Raw genomic sequence first — 20,375 nt, forward strand, 5'->3', positions numbered from 1 at the left:
TGTAGCGAATTAAGGAGACCCAAAAGAAAAAAACAGGCATGATTATTTCCCAAAATATGCGGCACGCGAAAAGGCCTCCGTCCCCAGTTCCCTCGAACGCCGAGTAAGATATAAGAAAAAAGATGGGCGTGCCCTCGACGCAAGGGGGCAGCCGGGGTGGTGTACGCCGGAGTTGTAGGAAACAGGCAAAATAAAATGTTGTGGTTGTGCTGGTCTAATGTCGTTACAAGACATTAGATGTGGTTTGAAGTAAGCGTCCAGGTATGCGGGTGATGCTGGTAGATATTCGATTGGGTGTCTAAGGCAGAATGGCTGTATTTGGTAAGGTCGTTGCAGTCATAACGATGATGTTGGAAAAGACGCGTCATGCTGGCGCAGCATCGTGCATAAGGAATGCAACGAACGCTGCGGTCAATAGTGCAAGAAGCAGGAGGAGTTGTAGTGTGACCCGAGCTTGCTAGGGTGAACAGGTCGGTGTTTTGTGTGTTTGGCCTCTTCTCTTGTAATACTCACTCTAGCAACTGCCATGCCTGTTGGCCAGGAGCACCGTGTCTTCTCCAAAAGCCACTTCTAACGTCGCCGCCCCGGGAGACCAGCTTCTTCCGGTAGGGCAGCAGAACTCCATCTTGTACTCGTCTGCTCAACGCTCGCCTTTGGGGTATTGATTAAGCATGGCCATGACGGCTACACCTATTGCAACGACCGTCACCATGGCTCCGACCGGACCACCATAATACATGGAATCTCGATCTAGCCTGTGAGCAATCAAGGCAGTCGATTTCCCAGACTGCTTTGAGCCGTTCTGCGCAACGACATGCCCGTTTTGTTGGCTCTGCGCAGGAGGCGCCGCTTTTGGGACATTGTTGCCAAGATCTTCTTCTCGGATAATGGTGATTTCGCCCTCTTCAGCCTCGTTGACATCAGCATCGGCCTTTACATCGGGTTTCGCAGATGCAGCGTCATTTCTGCTTCGCCAGAGAGCGTCCTTACTGGCGGCCTTTGCATTGTCCTTTCTGATGTTTTCGATCATCTCTGCCAGCGACTTGCTGTTGGCTTCTGCGCTTTCGGCTCGTTCGCGGTAGCGCTCCATCTGCTGCTTCATCTCATTCATTTCCGACATCATAAGGTCGAGACGAGACTGTAGCCGCGCTGCAGTGTCATCGGCAGTTGGAGGGACAGGGCTTCCGTTCTCCAAACTGGTAGGCTCTTCGTGCTCTGGCTCAGTCGGGTCGATTTTTTCCGATTCGTCCTCTCCTACTATAGTCTCCGCATCACTGTGATCCCTGTTCGTCTCGCGCTCGAGACGAGCCGCTCGCTCCTCGGCATCTTCTCTTGCGCGGCGCTCTTCGTTCAACAGAGTCTCCAGATCGCGTAAGCGCATGCCTTGCAGCTCAATCTCCTTCTTGGCATTGGTCAAGGCTTCGGTGAGCGAAGACAACTGTGGGTCGGAGCGTACAGGCGAGCTGGTCTTGGCACGCTCAGTGTCTGACCTCTTAAGGGAAGATGCAACGTCGGGTTTTTCAGGCAGAGGTTGCTGTGGTGGGGGAGCTGGCGGGTCTGAGAACCTAGCCTTTAGACTGTTATCCTTGATTGGGGAGATCTTGACTTGATTGATGGGAGATGCCTTGGAAGGCTCCTTCTTGGGGTCTGCGGAAAGGATAGCATTGATGTATTGGTGGGCTTGTTGGAGATCTTGCGACTGTTGCTTGGCAGCTTTAATCTCCGTCTATTTTTGTTAGCAACATTGAGCAGGGGTGTTTATCAAGTTAGACTCACGTTGAGCTTCTTGACTACCTGTTCCATGGTTATAGGTTGCAGCCAGAAATTGGGATGGCGGGGTTGTGGGAGGCCATTTGTATAGTTGGGCATGGCACCAGGACCCTGGAGCCGTTGGCCGTTCATGGAACTCTGACTGGCAGTGCGACTTCGCATACCTGGCATTTGTTGTTGGTTGCCGCCGCCCATCATGTTTGACATTTGGGATCCTTCGAGTTCGCCGAAATTGAGGTCCATCATCTCGTTGCTCGAGCGGGTATATATACCGGCATGTTCAACACGTGCTGCGACCTTGTGGTGGACAATGGTCTTTTGGTCTTCGCTGACAATATCGATACCGAGTTCCAGCATGTCTGATTCGCGTAGCTCGTGCGGCTCCGAGTCTCTGTTCTCCTGTGACAAGCGGGAGCCGTTGACAAAGGTTCCATTGGACGACTTGACATCTCTGATCCATATCTTGCCCTGTCGGTCTGCCCAAACCTCGGCATGCTGTCTCGAGAGAACCTTGGAGTCGAAGTATCCGTTAAGCGGGGTGGGTATCGTCTTGTTGTTGGTCTGTCTGCCGATGCGGAGGACGTCGGGGAAGAAGGGGACGGTGATGGTCTTGCGCTCAAATGTGCCGTTCATAGGGACGAGGTGCAGGACGGCGGTGCTCTCCTGGCCCTGTGCCCGCTGTGCGCTGTTAGCCTGTTGCTGGGCCTGGCCGGGGCCATTGTGCTGCGAGGGGACCATTGCAGAGGGGGCCTGGAGGGCGCTCATGGCCGAGGCGGCCGAGGAACCAGGGCCTGCGGAAGCGATGGGCTGTGTTCGTGCTGCGGTGATTCCTGCGATGGGCTCAGTCTTTGTTGCGGGCCATAGTCCCTTTGGGGCTTTTGCTTTGCGGGTGGCAGCCCAGTCGGCGGCGTTGAGGGGGGCGGTACCGTTTGGGTGTGATGAGGATGACGAGGCAGAGAGGGTGGAGGATGCAGATGCTTGTGACGACAGGCTCGACGACGAGTTTGAGCGCTGTGCACTCTTCCGCGGCATGAAGATGGCACCGCCGTTGGGGACGCCCTCAGCGCTCCATGCCTGGCGGTTGATGTTCTGGTAGTTGACGGGGGGCGCGACTGCCGTCATTGGCGAGGTGGTGGGGAGGGCAGGGCAAGGTTGTGTTTACAGAGTCCAGCGTCACTTTTGCTGCACGCTTCCCGTGGTCTCCGTTTTTAGCGGCGCGACAGCAGCGTGACAGGCCGCCAAACAAGCAACGGGGGCACGACGGGGGCACAAGTCGCTCAGGCACTCATGCGTCGCGGCGGGAGGCACTCGCGCAGAGGGGTCGGGGGTCGGGGGGTCGTCTGGCGGGTGTGGGTGTGGGTGTGGGTGTGGGTGTGGGCGTGTGAGTGTGTGCGTGCTACTGGCGGAGTGCGGTGCGACGTCGGGGAGCGATGGTGCAGGGCTTCGCAAGGCGGCAACGGGGGCACGCAGCACAGCAACAGCCTCTCTGTTGGGCGGGCCGGGCTGGTGGATGAGCGGTGGTGGGGGAGGGCGGTATGGATGGCGGCTTGGGGAGAGCAGGAGGTGTCGTCGGGCTCGTCTCGCTGCACGGCTCTAGTGGCCAGATGGGCGAGGCGACGGCGCAGGCACAGGCGTGATGCGGGCGTGGACAAGACGGCCGCTTCGAAACAACGACGCGGCAAAGACACCGAGACGGGACACGACAGGCCGGGAGTGGGTGAAGCACTCGTTCTCTGCAACTGCACACTGCACGCGAAACACCGGACGGGCCTCCAGCCCATTTCCGCCTCCTTTCACGCTGCCGCCCGTGAAGGGGGCTTCTACCGTGGTCACGTGGCCCCGGCCAGGGTGTGCGTGAAGGCCTGGCTGGGTGGGCCAACAACCTGCTTGGCCACCGGCAGCCGTCTTCACCTCCCACCGGACGGGCTCTCAGGACTGGCGAGCACGAGGCAGAGGCAGAGGCAGCACATGCACAACTACGTAATAGCAAATCGTGATAAAAACCAATGCATACATACTACGTCCTCGCACATGGACTACACACACAGCTAGCTGCTTTGGGCATCCTACGCTTGTGCTTTCCCCGGACTTGGGTGGTGTCCGCTTGGCGCTGCTGCTTCAGTGCGGGACCGTCGCTGCCGCTGCCAACCCATTTCTGCCTCCCCAAGCGCCCTCTCTCTCGCCCTCAGTCCTTCGCAGCGCCCCCACGATGCCTGTGCCAGTCGGATCAATGCCCCAGGGCGCCCATGGCCCCTCCACGCTTGACAAGCGTATGCTCCCGTGCCCGCGTCTTCTGCTTGAAAACGTCTAACACCATGCAGTCAAGATGGGTGGCATGATGGGTGGATGTATGCTTCTCCACAACCACACATGAAAGATTCGAGCGCCCTAACACTTGTCCAGCCGTCGGTCTGATCATTGGCTTCATCTTTGGTTCGCACAGCCGTCAATGTCCTCCGCACTCGTGCTGACGGTCCTAGGATTCACCAACATTGTTCGATTCGGCCCAGGACCAAATGGAATGCTAAGAACACTCGGCCAATACATGATGGGCTCAGCCGCCACCTTTGGGTATGCATTGCCCGTCTTGCAATCTCTTTTGCGCTGACATCCCACCAGCTTCTTCATGGCCATTGGCACCACCATCCGCACAGAAAGTTCCCCGATTGCTACACAGGCTTTTAACAGCGCCAGCCCCAGGCCTATGATCCTTCCCAGCAGCTTCCAATACCCACGTGTCGCTCGCAATGAGAAGAACTAGATTTTGGATTGCTGCAACATCCGGGGCAGATGCTGGAATATCTCACAGTTGTGAAAAAAAACTACGATTGGAAACGAAGATTACACAGGCGTGTATGATAAGTAGGAAAGCTGCTATTGACAGTGCAGCTGAAATGCAGTAATCGCAGAGGTTCACACACAAAAGGTTTGTCTGGCACTGGCTTTACAGTTAGCGTTCACCGTGAACCTAGAGAATATCACTGCGCTGTAGACCCTTGGCTCACTCATCACTGCACCTGGACATGTATCTCATGCCACGCCTCTCGATTGTATGTTGCACTGGCTCTCTTTTTACTCCACAACATTCGCTGCAAAAGCCACCAAAGCCTGCGCAGCCAACGTGTGACTTCGCCCAACTGCTCATTTCCTTCAGCAAAGGATACTGATCTGGAAAATGACTTTCTTCCCTGGAAATGATGCGTCTGATCCACATAAATATCCCATCACTCACAACCGTCGCCCAGGTCTCACTAGGCGTGACTTATTCCACTCCACGCCTAGCAATGACAGCGAAAACGATAGTGACAGAGTCAGCAAGCTCAGCAGGCGTGTACGGAATTACGGACCCCTCACACAAAAAGCCATTGAGGCAGTTAGCGGCCAACACCAAGGGAAGGCGCCAAGGAAGCCCCTGCAAAAACATGGTCCCTTGATCATACCTTTTGCAAAGCCTGCGGCGATCAAAGTCAAGCCAAGGCCTTTTCCGACCAGCACCTGGGCACCAAATTCTGCGAGCAAAGTACGCTCCGACAATGACCCTGGTAGCAGTTCTAGGTCTACCTCAGCAGCACCTTACGAACCACTCCAAGACCTTTCAGACAACATGGATGCAGTCATTACATCTGTAGATGAGCATGCCCTTGGAGGAACCAGCGTGAGTGTTCCAAAGCTGGTGAAATACATAAAGAAGTGGCGAGGTACAGTCATCAAAGTCATCCATGCCAGTAAAACAGCCGAGGACCAGCGGATCAAGGACCTGAAAGCACAACTAGATTTCGATCGCGAAATCGAGCAAGTGCACCAAAACACGATTAATAGTCTTCTTGATCAAGCATGGTTGGCAGAGATGCGCAAGAGTGAGCAGGAATGGCAAACGAAGATGGACGTGCAGCAGCAGATGATCAACTCTCAGCAGCCACCGAACAAAGCCCTCGTCCAGCCATGCGCCACAGATGCACAATACCCATGCTCCCAAGACAAGACCAGTGGCCGGATCGAACAGATGAACACGTCCGAGTCTACGCATGCAGCTGTCACCACGCGACTGGAGACGCTTCATGAAGACAAAGTCAGCTTCCTCGTTCAGAAGTCGAAGCATCTGTCCAATCTCAGCACACAGCCCTGTGGGGTGCAGGAAACTAAGGGTGATGAAAGAGGCCACAAAGAAAACACTGTGATGTCAATGATGCTGGACACGGCATTGATGCAGGGTGGTACGCCTATGAGTGGCTGTACAATTCACTTAGAGCCCTCAAGTCTGACGCGAAAAGACAAGATAGTCACCAACAGCAAGCAAAATAATGATCATTATGGATCAGCTACATACCCGGGAGATAGAATGTCTCCTGGCAAGCACAAGCTTGAAGATGCTCACGGAGCCACGAGCAGTTGTGAGGATGCTAGTTGGTCGCGCAAGAGGGCAAGGACTGATGTGACCAAATAAAGACAAACTGTCGATCTTGACCCGTACTACCGGCGAGCAACGATGGAATAAGCACAGAAAGCTTCACATCACCGGCTACATATCAGCCCAATGATTCAGTCTGCGTACCTGCAGTTCTACCCTTGCTCCTCAAAGTGCTTTTTGTAACTGGCAAAATCAGGTCTGACCTTACGCTTAGTTCTATGTACATAAACATGCAATCCTATCCGGATAAACTGCCACTAGAACCCCTCTACAACATCGTATTTGCGTGCCCAGAAAATACACCAGGACATGGATGTTTCCTTGAGGCATTTGCCATTGCGAGTATTGTTCATTGTTGTGAACTCTAACCTGAAACAACAGGGTTGGCGAAAAGCAATTGGTAGATGCGGGGCACCGAAAGCAGACTAGCTTGAATGGTCGCAGCTCCACTCAATCGATCCACGGTCGCCTCGAGCACAATCATTGTTTCAACCTCGACCAGCAACACCTTCATCAAACACCTTTCGCGCTTTCACTTTTTCTTCTTCTCTCTTCATCAACGTGCCTACCGCCTTTTACTAATTTGCGCACACATTCCTACGACTTTGGGGAAGCTTCGTCACCTCCCCTTTACGCGTCCCTGTTCGCGTCGCGTCAAGCCTACTACGTTACCTACACAGCCCAATCCTCGCGCAACCATGACGGAATACGCGAAGATGAAGAACGACGAGCTTTCGGCGCTCCTCAAAGAGCGCAAGCTACCCCACACTGGCAAAAAGGCCGAGATGGTCGAACGCTTACAAAAAGACGATGAGAAGGCCAGCGCGAAGCCTGCTGCCGGCGCAGAGGATGAGATCGACTGGGATGATGACGAAGCTGCTGCGGCGCCTGCGTCTGCGACAGCAGCGCCTGCTGAGGCCGTCACTTCCAACAAGGAGACAGTCGAAAAGGCCGGAGGTGAGGGCCAGCCACCGAACCCGCAAGCAGTACCGAACCAAGTAGCCGATATCGATCCCGCCAAAACCGACGACCTGACTACAGATGCCCCAGCTGAAGGCGCCGTGGACGGAGCCGCAAAGACGGAGCCAGAGGAGAAGAAGGAAGAGCCCGCTCCTGACTACTCAAGAGGCCTTGCCGCAACCAACCTTGACGAAGAGATTGAGAAGCGCAAGAAGCGCGCGCTCAAGTTTGGCACAAAGTTCGAAGATGATGAAGGTCTTAAAAAGTTGGAAAGGGCTAAGAAATTTGGAGAGGTTGGGCCACCCAAGGGTCTTGACGAGGCTCTGCCAGAGCGCCGCCAGAAGCGTGGACGCGAAGGTGGCGATGATGCTGCTAGCAACAAGCGCCGCGAATCTGGACGTACTGGAGGCCGGGGAGGACGTCGGGATAACCGGAACAAGGATGGGCGGGACGATCGTCGTTCCGAGAACAAGAGTAGCGGTGGAGGAGGAAACAGCTGGATGAGTGAGAAGGACCGTGCCGCAGCAGAGGCCAGGAAAGCCAAGTTTGCAAAGCCAGCTGCTTGAGCTTCGAAACACAGTGGTGATGATTTTTCTTGAGTTGGTGCAGGGGCGTCCAAGGAGCAACTTGGACAGAATTTCGATCTCGCGAATGGACCCAGCTAAGCAGCTTGGACAGCACCGGCGCGGTTGTGTAACATTTCTTGCGGGCTATACTACTTTCCAGACTGCCGGACGAACTGCGATTGTCGATTTTTTCAAACACTTGACGGATATATCAATTGAAAGCTGATTTCTCTACTCGGACGTTTCATTGTCTCTTCGCGGTTCACTACTTGTATATCGCCAGACTCGGAGCTCCTCTCTTTAAGTTGTAGAGGCAGCGATCAGCAACCATGAGAAAATACCAGCACGCCATAAGATGTAAATGGGATTCCATTCACAGTACATGGCGTTTGACACTTTAAGCCGGATGCTTTTCGCTATACCAATAATCAAAACTAGCTCAACCCGAGCGTATATTCACAAACGTCCAATAATGATGTACACCGGTTGTTTGGGACACAGACCCAACCCACATTGCTGGGTCGCGATAAGGAGTCATTGTTATATGGTGGTGCGGTCACGGAACGATCTGGACTTGTATGGAGCCCTTTTACCTACTCCAATTGGCACAGACTAGCTTGATTTGCTAATAATCGGTCCTTATAGTTGCGTATACACGGTAATAGTGCCGTAACACGCAATTGCGCCTGACATCAAAGAACTAATGATAGATATTTGCTGCCCTGCTATAGGTCACGTGTAGGCTCCAGTCACTGCACTACTCCGACCTCGGCAGCTGCCGTTCGTCCCGCACCCAGACAAGCCAATGCAGCCAAAGAGGAAGAGGCTTAGCTATTCCCAAACATGATGATCACATACCCATACGCTAGAACATTAGTGGGGCACTTTATACAACGGATCCATTTCCGCGCATGATGTGTTTATTCCGCATATGATGTTATTCCGCTTGCCGGACTATCCTCTCTCTTTTTGTTCCGAGCTCGATTTCTATTCCTGCACACCGATGTCCTTCTCACAGACTCTATTTTATCAAGAGAGAGTTTCTGTTTAAATGTTGGCTCTAGTCTAGGCCACCTACCACAGCTTGGAATGACTTGAGTCGGGATAGTTCCTTTGGTAAACCCGAAGCACACCCCCGCAGTTGCTGGAAAGATCCCATTTCAAAAGCGTCATCAGAGTAGAAGGAAAAAGCAAAAGAGGAACGAGGAAAGGTTGCGAAAACGTTCAGATGACGTCGCATTCGACAGTCGGGGACAAGGAGCCCATCATCGATGACAAGGCTGTCTCGCAAGACGAATACAGCTGTACTTCATCTGAACAGCACAGCGAAGAGATGGTCGAGCAACATGACGAACCAGATGCAATAGGAAGCACCGACATGGCACCAGACAAAGAAGCCCAATTAGATGCACGCTCAACACTCACTGCTGAATCCGGCCTGCCACCTGCTCCTGACGGTGGACTCCACGCCTGGCTCAAAGTCCTGGGCGGCTTCTTAATTTACATGAACATCTGGTGCGTCTGTCTCCATCCCCTGCATCATCCTTGGCCTCCCCCAAGTACGCCAAGCAATATGTTTCGAAACATCATACGCAAACATAAACCTGGATACTTACCAACATGATCTATTTACAGGGGTTTTACCTTGACATACGGCGCATTCCAATCCTACTACCGCACCTCGCTCCTCTCTTCCTCCACAGCCTCCTCAATATCCTGGATCGGCACAACTCAAGCCTGGCTCCTAATCGTCGTCGGCGTCCTCTCCGGCCCACTCTTTGACATGGGATACTTCCGCTCTATGCTCCTTGTCGGTAACTTTCTCGTTGTATTCGGCGTCATGATGTTGAGTCTATCAACCAAGTACTGGCAAGTCTTCCTCAGCCAAGGTATATGCATGGGCTTGGGTGCCGGACTGCTGTACATCCCCAGTCTAGCCATGGTAGGCGTGTGGTTCGACAAGAGAAGGAACGTTGCGCTGGGAATCGTTATGAGTGGGATTGCTGTTGGTAAGTTTCTCCCGTCCTTCTTTGTCTCTTTTTTTTTCAAAAAAAAAGGACGACGCAGAATCCCGCATACACGCAGAAAGAGAGAATAAATAACTAACACACACACACCAAGGTGCAATCATCTACATAACAATGTTCAACAACCTCGTCCGCCGCACGTCCTTCGGCTGGGCCATCCGCTCCCTCGGCTTCGTCGCCCTCGTCACCGCCCTCCTCTCCATCCCCGCCCTCCTCTCCGGCTCTGCCTGGCTCAACAAGCCGCGCAAGCGCCGCGCCCTTTTCGACAAATCCGCCCTCCATGACCGACTCTTCCTCATGTTCACTCTCGCCTCCTTCACCACCTTCCTCGGCTATAACGTCCCCTACTTCTACATCCCCACGTATGCCCGCGAGCGCCTCGGCACCGACGAGCGCACCGCCTTGTACATGCTCGTCATGGCTATCGCCGGCAGTTTCTTCGGCAGACTCAGTGTAGGCTTCTTGGCCCATTACGTCAGGCCCATCTTGACGTGGGCCATGTGTGCGACGTGCAGTGGTATTTTGGCCCTGAGCTGGTTGTCCATTAAGGATGAGAAGAGTTTTAGGGCTTTTAGCGTTTTATGGGGTATGTTTCTCTCCTTGTTCTATTTTTTTTCTGGTTCGTCTTTATTTCTCGAGGAGACGCAGAAAAAGACAATTCAATCGCTAATTTATCACAAAAGGTTTCTTTTCAGCGGGTCTTGTTACCTTGCCTGCCGCCGCGTTCGCAAGTATCACGACGGATATGTCGCGGTTGGGTACCCGGCTCGGCATGTCGTGGAGTGCAAGCAGTGTGGCTACGCTGATTGGCGCCCCGATTGCTGGTGCGCTGCTTAAGAGGGAGAATGGAAGGACAGACTTTCTCGGTGTGCAATTGTGGAGTGGTATCTTCCTTTTTGTGGGAACGGGGACTTTGGCCATTTTTTGGGCTATGGTCGTCAGGAAGAAGAAGAGCGGGTGGAAAGTATAAAGGTTTGGTGTGCTGAGTGGATTGTATATGGGTTTTTTTTTGGGCGAGGTAAAAATTTCCGTTGTTTCATTTTGCATATTTGGGTATTTTGCATGTATTGGGTTCGAAAATTAGAAGAGGGATTCGACATGACGGAAAAAAACATGGGTAAGGCGCATGACCAGGGGAATCGGAAAAGAAATGTCAAACTTGCATAGTGCGTATTTTACAGGAGCCTTCAAACAGCATACCTATATCCTTCACTATGTTTATGCCGCCACCACCCCTTCTCCCCCTCGCCTTCCCTGCCCCCACTTTCAGACCCCTTATCTGCACTCCACATACTCCCACTTCCCCTTGCAACCACAACTGTCGTGTTCCCCAGCGTGTATTCCGCATCACCTCCACTAGTAACGCCCGTAGCCCCCGCAACACCGCCTCTCCGCCACAAACTCGCCTGCAACTCATATACATCATCCTTCTCGCCCGCCAGCTCTTCCAACCTCGCACACCTAGACTCGGGGACAAGGAAGCTTGTCAGCATACCAAGGAACATGAAAAGAGCGAAAATCTGCATGACGCCGTGGATCCAAGGTGTGGGGTTATCATGTGTGGCACCCCTTTTAATCATGGGCGCAAAGAATATCTGCGCAAATACCGCTCCTAACTTCCCCATTCCAGCGCTGAATCCATGCGCGGTACTGCGTACTCGTGTAGGAAAGATTTCTGCCGGGGTGATGAACGTGGTAGCGTTTGGACCAAAATTGAAGAAGAATTGAGCGAGGACGTAGAGAGCGAGCAAGTGTTTCTTCGTAAGATGTTGCCATGCGAAACCCAGGACGCAGAATATTACGGTCAAGATGGAGAACCCGGCGATTTGAATAGGTTTGCGACCAAGTTTGTCGACAGTGAAGACGGTGAGCCAGTAGCCAGGGAGGGCGCCGGCGCAGATGAGCACGATTTGGCCGGTGGCGGTGTTGCGGAGGTACATGTAGAGGTTGTCGCCTTGCTCAAAGCCCATTATGGCCATGAGAGAGGCAGAACTGAAGCCCAGGCCGTAAAATGCAAGGTCGAGAAAACTAGAGGGTGGTCAGTTGGTGACGTGTTGCGATGGGGGTGGGGCTGAGGTAGCCGTACAACCAAGACATTGAGGTTCCAAAGATCCGGATGGCTTGACGCTTTTGCGAGAAAAAGCGGAATAGTTCTACCAAAGAAGGTCGCGGTGTCTTGTACTTGGCCATTTCGCTGCGGGCCTGGGCCTGGGTGACCGGGTCGACCTCGTTGCCTTGCTTGCCATAGCGGTACTTTCTCGCGTCGACGGAGGCCTTTTCGACATCGTACAGCACATCGAATGTGTATCTTGGTGTCTCGGGAACTGTCAGTCGGTAATATAATGCGAACCAGCCGGGAATGCCACCGAATGCAATGATGATGCGCCACATCTTGTCTATGTGCATTGCACATTCTCCTACGCATTCGCCGACCCCTGTTGCTATGACTAGATGGTCTTTGTAAATGACAACCACTATAAGTGTTACCAGTGCCGAAGCCAACTGCCCGAGACCTTGCATTGCAAAGACGGCGGCTATAATGCCTCCTCGGTAGCGTGTACTGGCGAATTCAGCTGTGATGACAGCGCTGAGGGGATCTAGAGCAATTATTAGCGGTTCCACAAACCTACATAGCTGATTCTAACTCGAAATTCTAGAGCTGGAAAATTGACTGGAAATCGAACTTACAGTCGCCACCCACACCAATTCCCATGATTACGCGATAGAAGATAAGGACACCGACAATGGACAGGGTAGAAGACTCTCCGCAAAGTGATTGCGCAAGGGTCGTTGCGATGATGATCATGAGCTCAACGCCGTACATTCTTTTTCGTCCAAGATAATCGCCCAAGTATCCAAAAACGCACTGTCCAAAGATTGCGCCAGCGGATGTGGCAACTTTGATAGCTGTATCTGCATTATGAGGCATGATACCATGGTTGTCTGCATCTTGCCAATACACAATGCCTAGCAATATAACTGTGAGGTTGATTGCGAACAACTGGAGGTACTTGTTAGCTATGTCTCAGTATCGTCAGTTTCATTTTTAGACATACACTGTAAGCATCTGTAAAGAAACCTATGCCAGTGACCACAGCTAGGCGCACATGATACCATCCAAAGGGTGCTTTATCCACCTCAGCGAGGGCCATGCGCCGGCGCTCATTAGGGTCTGTAATGTGAGTCTGGTAGCCCCATTAGTAACGTCGTGGTATCAGATTGTGTCAATCAGTACTTACGTAGACGCCAGGGACATCTCGGTACGCCGCATTTCCAGTACGTCCAAAAGATGGCATGACTGGCAGTCAAGGCGAGTGCTCCGGAAGAAAATTGACCTTCAAAACCAAAGAGCACTCATAAGAGTAGTCGCGACGACAAAGAGTAGATCAGGCTGGCCACCTCGCAGTATATGGAAGTAAGCCGGTGGTATTCGGCGATCGACTGTCCCATGGAATCGCAAGCGAGTCAATATTAGCATGCTTCAACATGCCACTGCAGGGACGATTTAGTATTACGAACGCGAGGTCCATGCCGAGGGGGCGGACCAGGTTGAACCAGACGTCCAAATGCCATCCTGCTGGACACTAATTGGTAGAGAACCCCGAGGGGGCCAAGCCAGAATGACAGTAGAAGCCGAGCGATAGAGCTTAGCTGTGAACGCTGGGTGGGAGGCATTTCGGAGTTGCACCACAGGGACAAGCACGAGCTCACGTTGTCGCCCATGATTGGCTGCACACGCAACACCTCAGAACAGCACCCATGCCAACCTCGACGTGACGGCACGCCTCGTGTCTCGTTCAGCCCATGTACTGTTTGAAGGGTACAATTGAGCTATATGCCGTGGGATGGTATGACATACTTGCGGGGCCACGAACCATTGTATTGGGATGTTGTGGTGGTTTTCATACTGGGATGACAAGTCCGTCAGCCCTTAGAGCCGAATGGCCACCGAAATTCAAACCTTCCACATGGGAGTGAGCAGTTTCGGGTGTGCTGAGTCAACATCTGCCGTGCTCCCCAGCCGTCCTGGCTTGTGCTTGACTGCTTGGTTGAAGGAACGTATTGATGGCGGCCTCACGTCTGCGGGTCTTGTAGACGTTGAGATATGTTTTTTTTGGGCACAAATGCCAGATACCTACTGGGCCGCGTACAGACAGCGATCTAGATCAGATATGATCAGCCAGTAGCACGGAGTCCAAAGGGTCTTGTGAGCAAATGCCATTCATGCATCCATCACCTTGCGCATATCCTCGCAAGGATTGTCGCAAGTCCTCCTGAAGTCGAAACTGGATTGGATAGCCTGGAATCCCGTGTGGGGGTCTTGGGGGCGATTTCCATCTGGCTTTCATAGACGATAGTCCACGCGTCCAAGGCGAAACATAAGTCTGCCTTCTTGGTATGCGTTTGATAATTTCGTATTCAGCTCTTCACATCATGAATGAAGTTCTGATCCAATCAAGTCTACCCACGTGCGTCTGTTGCCATGTCGTCTTGGACGTCAGTCCAAGAGTCTAAAGATTGTTAGTGCAAGCCAGACCATCTCTCTAATATCCCCCATACGAGTCAAAGATGACATATTCAAAAGCAGAGCTGAGACAGGGCCCTTAATGGAGTACAGCAAGTGTGGGTTAGTGTTTGTGGATTAGTACCCCCTACAACCTCAACCTTGCAAAGTATGCTTGGGACTCTAGCATCAGGACTCAAACCAGCGCTTCTGTGATGCTCAATTAATTGATGCGATCCGTGCGCGTTTTGTGAACATGTCATCAGCATGTATGCTATCCTCTCATCTTCCCAAGGTAAGTGCGTGTGGTGCCGCCTTGGCTGGGACAGAGTTCAATCATACATGGATTTAATAGCTGTGAGTGGTTTGAGCGCGATACGACGAAAGCTGTCGGCATATTTTTTTCCATGTCCATTGTCGTTGCGTGATGATGCTGGTGTGAGTCCTTGGTCTGTTCGCTGGTTACGCTCTGGCGTAAATCGCGCTAAACCAAAACTGACTAGCCTCACACAATGTTCGAAATTCGCTACCCGAGACTTCTCCAAAGCGCACGACAATTCGCGACAACACCACCCTCCGATACTAACAACAGCGTCACAAGGTATGTTCCTCTGCCAATTTGATGTTGCTGCCCAATTACTGACAAATATTTTGAAAAGTCCCCAGCCAAAATGAGTACGCTGCGCTCCCACATGCCCGTTCGACCTCGAGCTTGGAGACTGACTATGATATAGCGAAGGGTACCTCCAGTTTCGGAAAGCGCCACAACAAGACGCACACGCTCTGCAGGCGTTGCGGTATGTAATTCCTCCCTGGACAATGGCACTGGACATACAGTTGCTTGGATTGGAGCTGTTGAGAGAGAAAGGAGCAACATCGGCCACAGGAACTGACGGGAAATCTACAGGTCGCCGATCCCTTCACATCCAGAAGCACACCTGCGCCTCATGCGGCTACCCTGCTGCTAAGACCCGCAAGTGTACGTTTACCTAGAGTGCAAATGCGCGCACACCGAACCAGACAAGCAATTAACACAGGACAGTCAACTGGGGCGAGAAGGCCAAGCGAAGGAAGACCACCGGTACCGGCCGCATGCGATACCTCAAGACCGTCAACCGCAAGTTCAGCAACGGATTCCAAACCGGTACCCCCAAGGGCGCCAAGGGCCCCACTGTCAACTCCTCGTAAACGAATCGACACTATGAGCGGGTCAAGTGCGGAGGAGTAGAGGCGCGATGAAGGCCATTCGGAACGGGTGCATGATCGTAAAGCGGGGTTCTTCTACAAGCAAATGGTATTGCTCGGCATGGGGCGTTCTGACATCCCTCTCCCGGTTGCTTGTCCATCCTACATGACGAATGAGGATGGCCATGACCGTTTGAGCGTATAGCTCTGGAGGCACAACTACGGAAAATTTTCATCATGTTCTCTCGGAATGAAGTCTTGAAATGAAAGCATGAATCAAGCCAACTGCCGTGCCAGAACCTGCTGACGCTACGTCGTTTGTTGAGTGATTGGGAATATACAAAAACGCCTCCTTTGACCGCCAACCCTGACCCATTTGCAGACTTAAATCAGACTGTCTCGGAAACAGCTGTATGATGCGCATAGCACATACTAACCAGAAAAGGCCACTGACACAATAACAACAATAACAGCCGGAAGTTTGAACAATAACAATGCACGTGTACTCTCACCCAATACACATCAAAACCACCGCCGTTCCTCGAGTTTCTTCCACCATCTCCCCGTCTCCCCTTCCTCTCTAGGCCCTACAAACTCCAACACCTGATCCCCAACGCCAACTCTAATATCCAAATCAAAAATATCGCTTGCACTTCTCCTCTCTTCGTGTGCCCCTAGACAGAAGCTCGCTCTAACTCTAACACCGCCCTTCCTCTCTTTAGCCAACGGACTCAAATACGGTCCTATATCCCTCGCAACACGGTACGCCAGCGCCGAAGGCGAGAACTTCGTCTTGAGCGCCACGGCCCAGCGATTAAACTCCTGTGGACGCGGCGCCGCACGGTGGTAGCCGAAGTTTGGGAAGTGGCCTGGGTCGACAGGCTGATCGGTTATGGGTGATGCCGGGGGAGTGACGACTGTGAGTGCGGTAGCAGACGGAGACCGGGTATCGAGCCAGGACTGTATGATTTCCGCATCGCGATAGGAATCTTCGTGCCAGGTGAGGAGCCAGAAAGAAAGGACGAGTTGTTTGAGGTTGTCGAAGGAGCGGAGGCCGGTGAGGAGGGGGTTGGCGATTGGGGTTGGGTGGGAGAGGATGGGGCAGCCGTTGTAGCCGCAGATTTTGAGTTCTTCGATAGTGGAGGCGTGGTGCAGGGCTATGGTGTGGAGGAGAGGGGCTTGTGGTGGCCAGCCGTAGCTGGGCTCAAAGGTAAAGTCTAGGGGTCTATGGAAGCCGCGGCGATAGGCGGCGAGCATGCCGTCTAGATCTTCGTTTTCGAGAGCGTAGAAAACGTCGGAGCCGTCTTGGCCTGGGTCCAGGGCTTTGAGGGAGTAGCCTCTTGCACCCCATGTGTTTCCTGCGGGAAACGATCCGCCTATCATGACAATCTTTTTGAGCGGACACCAGTGGAGGGCTCGAATCAACTCGCGCTTCTCGTCCCGTGGTATCCCGCCTTCTATCTTGATCTGCTTTACTTTCCGCATGTGCGGAGCAAACTCTGCGATGAACCTTCTTCGGCGCGTCCGCTCTTGAGACCCTTCAATTGTCCCAGACTCGTCTGTGACTGGCTCGCCGTGTCCCACATGTTGTGCGTCCATGCGTAGATCCGTCAACATTGTAGCCATGTGTGCAACCAGCCTTTGCGATCGAGCCTGGACATCAACAGATGGCTTGGTATGGCCATAGACCTTGTCTATTGGCCAACCAAGACACAGGATCTTTGGGTGTGCCTCGAGAAAATCCAGAAAGGTGTCCTCCAGAAGGTAGATGCTATCGGGAAGCTTTGTGAGTGGTAATACTGCATTCCTGACTTGGAATGCGCGTAGTTGTGGAAATCGCATTTTGCTAAGCGCATATAGGAAGTGCTCAGAATTAACAGGACAGCTGGGGCTTTCTTCTCGGCGGCGCCAATGTACCCAGTCCAAATTCAGACTTGTGAGAGTAGATGCAGAACATGCGATCAGCCACTCTAAGGGAGGTCTCACATCGGGCGCAATCGGGCCAAATGTTGTAGGTGCAAACTCCACTGGATTTGCATCGACGTATTCTCTAATTTCCGGAAGCTCTTCCCAGATGACGGCATCGAAAGCTTTTCCCTTTCTGATGAGATCTTCTGTTGATGGCAGAACCCCTCGAGCAGGCAGTCCTTCATCGATGAGATAGACCGTAGTTCTAGTGAACCCGCCAGCCCCATTATGAATCGGAAAATCTCGTTGGCCACCTCTTGAGAGTTTGAATTCCATTAACTTCAAGCGTTGCCTTTGTATCGAGTCAAACATTTCGTTCCCAAGCCTACGTAGCCGGATGCTTTCTAGACCAGTTGTCTTGTGTGGTAGAAGCCAGTATAGTGCGTCTTTTTCAAAACAGCAACATTCCAGCCAGAGCTTGCGAAGCGGTACATTGCGTGGACGATTTTCGTCAAGAAAGCCTGCGACGAGCGCATTCGTGAGTTTCCAATGCCCGTATATTATTCGTAGAGTATGTACGTTGACCAGGTTTCGTAAGGCTAGTTTAACGAGGATATGTAACCGTTCGTCCTGAGAGAGGTTATCCGCGTCGAAGCGCATTCGCGGAAGCTCGCTGAAGATGTTCGGGGTAGGCAGATGGCAGCGATGTGTAACAACTTGAACTTTGGATGCGATGGCGGGATTGCTGCAAGTATTAGCGGACTGATCGCATTCCTTTGACCTTACTTACGTTGCCAATATATACAACTTCTGGATAATGGGCGTATCATCATGCTCGTCCGGTTCTCCGCGCCCTCTGTCACACCAGATTTGGTCTGTCTGTTCCGTTTTGTGTAGCGTCCACTGATCGGACAGGCATACATTCTGCCACAGGATATCGGTCGCATGCTGGTGGAGCGGTTGAGAGACGAGGGCGACGTCTCTGAGCGTGGGCGTATCGAGATAGGCAAGAATGAGCTGGAGGAGTTCACTGGGGAGTGATTGGAGCTTCAAGGCGAATTAGCAGGGTTCCAGGTATCGGCGACTCGGACCAAAAGCTTTGTATATGGGAAGGATGTGGGGATAGTGTACATGCGGTATGCGGGCTAGGCTCGAGTCAATGTAAAAAACATACGGAAAGTGGACGGTTTGCGTCGCCGAGCGCCGTTTCGGGGGGTACGGCGACATTCAACATTGGAGTAGATTCTGCCAGAAGACGCGCTCAACAGCGCATTTCAAAACATACAGATCGGTGTGCTCGATCTCGCAAATTTGCGGGTTTTGAGCACCTGGTGTGTGAATTCGTGAAGCCTAGGCGGTGACGAGCATCAACGCCATCAGTGGGGTCTAGGTCTGGCCCCGCTTTCACCCGTTTGTGTCTCTAGCACGCACACGAATGATGCTCGACACCCACATTTCCATCGCTATATTGAGAGTCGGTCCTTCACAAGATATTGGTGTTCTAACTCAGCGATGAATTTGCGATATGGTCGAGTGTCTTCGTCTGTCAGGTTATGAGCCCACTGTGCCCCTGTTCATCGGATCATCCCGTCCATACATCCCAGCAAATCTTCGCATCCTTGAAGCCCTACGAGAGACACTAAATGCTCATGCCGGTAGATCCCGAAAATAAATACCCACACCGAGAGTGTATGCTTGCTCACGCAGCGGGACAAGTATGGAAGGATGGGTAGTGGGCTTTCTTGAACCTCGAAGCCATTAATTGTAGCGCTGCGCAAGATGTACTACTGCAAAGACCAGTGCGCGCTTCAGCGCCGACTATTCAGCCTGTTCCGACAGCAACCTATCTGAGCTCCGGATAGCATTGTTGCGCTATAACCCAAGACATCGAGTTGGGGGCGATGCGGTTGTGGCTTCCTGGTGAGACTTTTGTAGGTTGATGAGCGCGCCCAGGCAGTCCACTGCTCCATGCCGAACATCAGAAAATGGACCTGGTGTGAGATGCAGTGTTACAGCCTAGATAAAGTCAGGGTGAATGCAGTCGCACGACAAAAGGACAGGCCATCGGAAATCGTCACAAGAATAGAAACTACTTGGAGGCTCTAAGAAAAATCCCGAAGTAGTGGGATTCTGTGCAAGATGAAAGACTGCACGCCCACACCAGTCTTACTACAAATGTGGCTATGCTCATTACAGAGCACTCTACTACACTCTTCCCATTGAAAAACACGATTAATTAGGGTCGTCGCCTCATTCAGAACCAAGTCTTCGGAAAGACGTCCCGGAAACGTTATTTTAGGGCGCCAGGTAGTGAATGAGCCTAATTCTAGATAAGCCTTGTGCAACCAGTGCATCCTGTATACGCGTTAGAGTACTTTTTGGGTCGATCCCGTTCAACAAATAATTGATAACGAGATTCTGGGAAACGGGAACCGCAGACACAGTTTATCCGTCAACGCACAATCATTCTGCTTTAGCCTCAATCCATACCTGTCTGATCCGTGCGACAACGTGGGTGAGCCGTGCTGTTGAGCCCAAATACCTTATTAAGCCTACACAGCCTAGTAATCTCTAAATCTGAGGCATAAATTTGGCACATGTGTCGATTAGCTCCCGGGTCGTCAGCTGAAGTCCAACAGTAAGTTTGACTTGAGCACGGTGATGCAAGTGGCAGGCTATCCCGGCCTTACTTTTTACATGATCGCGATGTATAGGTGTCCTCGCTCGATGACGGCCAAACGGAGTTGCCCATGCCCCGATGTGCCTTCAGCCGAACAGCTAATACACATGGGAAAGACGGCTATTGTGTAAATGATGCAAAGCAATGAGCAGCTGACCGGACGCGGGGGCTTCATGCTGATTATGACAAAAAATCAACAATCCACCAGCTGGCCCACGATGGATGCCACTGACGAGAAAATCGTGGTTTTTTTCTGGCTGGGGAAATTGGCAGGCTGGTCATTGCCAGAGGAAACAAGGCAACCAAGGAAAAGTAACAAGTATCGTTTCACGGCTAGGCGTGGCAGATATGATGACTCTGGGGGGTC

At 52.4% G+C, this 20,375-nt stretch overlaps 8 protein-coding genes across 8 annotated transcripts; 5 read left to right on the forward strand and 3 right to left on the reverse strand.

Annotated features, from left to right (window-relative positions):
* Positions 1–640: 640 nt before the first annotated feature.
* On the reverse strand, positions 641–2,892 carry PSV08DRAFT_225570 (uncharacterized protein; the record flags this gene model as incomplete). Its single annotated transcript, XM_014228401.2, has 2 exons — positions 641–1,726; positions 1,777–2,892. 2 exons carry the CDS (start codon positions 2,890–2,892, stop codon positions 641–643), a joined length of 2,202 nt encoding a protein of 733 aa, XP_014083876.2.
* A 1,045-nt stretch (positions 2,893–3,937) lies between these two features.
* PSV08DRAFT_308995 (reactive mitochondrial oxygen species modulator 1-domain-containing protein) lies at positions 3,938–4,539 on the forward strand. Its single transcript, XM_014228402.1, has 5 exons — positions 3,938–4,040; positions 4,092–4,118; positions 4,174–4,203; positions 4,251–4,341; positions 4,390–4,539. Exons 1-5 carry the CDS (start codon positions 3,980–3,982, stop codon positions 4,529–4,531), a joined length of 351 nt encoding a protein of 116 aa, XP_014083877.1. The 5' UTR covers positions 3,938–3,979; the 3' UTR covers positions 4,532–4,539.
* A 406-nt stretch (positions 4,540–4,945) lies between these two features.
* Positions 4,946–6,214, forward strand: PSV08DRAFT_225571 (uncharacterized protein; the record flags this gene model as incomplete). The annotated part of the gene is made up of 1 exon (XM_014228403.1): positions 4,946–6,214. The coding sequence occupies one exon, from the start codon at positions 4,946–4,948 to the stop codon at positions 6,212–6,214; it is 1,269 nt and encodes a 422-aa protein (XP_014083878.1).
* Positions 6,215–6,663: 449 nt separating this feature from the next.
* PSV08DRAFT_363321 (uncharacterized protein) lies at positions 6,664–8,157 on the forward strand. Its single transcript, XM_014228404.2, has one exon. It carries the CDS (start codon positions 6,877–6,879, stop codon positions 7,702–7,704), a length of 828 nt encoding a protein of 275 aa, XP_014083879.1. The 5' UTR covers positions 6,664–6,876; the 3' UTR covers positions 7,705–8,157.
* A 775-nt stretch (positions 8,158–8,932) lies between these two features.
* On the forward strand, positions 8,933–10,701 carry PSV08DRAFT_402879 (major facilitator superfamily domain-containing protein; the record flags this gene model as incomplete). Its single annotated transcript, XM_014228405.1, has 4 exons — positions 8,933–9,219; positions 9,340–9,713; positions 9,826–10,317; positions 10,415–10,701. 4 exons carry the CDS (start codon positions 8,933–8,935, stop codon positions 10,699–10,701), a joined length of 1,440 nt encoding a protein of 479 aa, XP_014083880.1.
* Positions 10,702–10,918: 217 nt separating this feature from the next.
* Positions 10,919–13,102, reverse strand: PSV08DRAFT_392522 (major facilitator superfamily domain-containing protein; the record flags this gene model as incomplete). The annotated part of the gene is made up of 5 exons (XM_014228406.2): positions 12,971–13,102; positions 12,788–12,916; positions 12,420–12,732; positions 11,818–12,328; positions 10,919–11,759 (listed from the first exon to the last, which is right to left on the reverse strand). Exons 1-5 carry the CDS (start codon positions 13,025–13,027, stop codon positions 10,919–10,921), a joined length of 1,851 nt encoding a protein of 616 aa, XP_014083881.1. The 5' UTR covers positions 13,028–13,102.
* Positions 13,103–14,747: 1,645 nt separating this feature from the next.
* Positions 14,748–15,423, forward strand: PSV08DRAFT_352845 (ribosomal protein L37e-domain-containing protein; the record flags this gene model as incomplete). Its single annotated transcript, XM_066092852.1, has 4 exons — positions 14,748–14,836; positions 14,902–15,032; positions 15,143–15,214; positions 15,278–15,423. The coding sequence occupies 4 exons, from the start codon at positions 14,748–14,750 to the stop codon at positions 15,421–15,423; spliced, it is 438 nt and encodes a 145-aa protein (XP_065948920.1).
* Positions 15,424–15,732: 309 nt separating this feature from the next.
* Positions 15,733–18,789, reverse strand: PSV08DRAFT_392530 (uncharacterized protein; the record flags this gene model as incomplete). The annotated part of the gene is made up of 4 exons (XM_014228408.2): positions 15,733–18,073; positions 18,119–18,358; positions 18,614–18,678; positions 18,760–18,789. The coding sequence occupies 4 exons, from the start codon at positions 18,787–18,789 to the stop codon at positions 15,943–15,945; spliced, it is 2,466 nt and encodes an 821-aa protein (XP_014083883.1). The 3' UTR covers positions 15,733–15,942.
* Between the last annotated feature and the right edge of the window lie 1,586 nt (positions 18,790–20,375).

This window comes from Bipolaris maydis (assembly GCF_028858645.1).
Source record: "Bipolaris maydis strain C4 unplaced genomic scaffold PSV08scaffold_9, whole genome shotgun sequence".
NCBI classification, from domain to species: Eukaryota; Fungi; Ascomycota; class Dothideomycetes; order Pleosporales; family Pleosporaceae; genus Bipolaris; species Bipolaris maydis.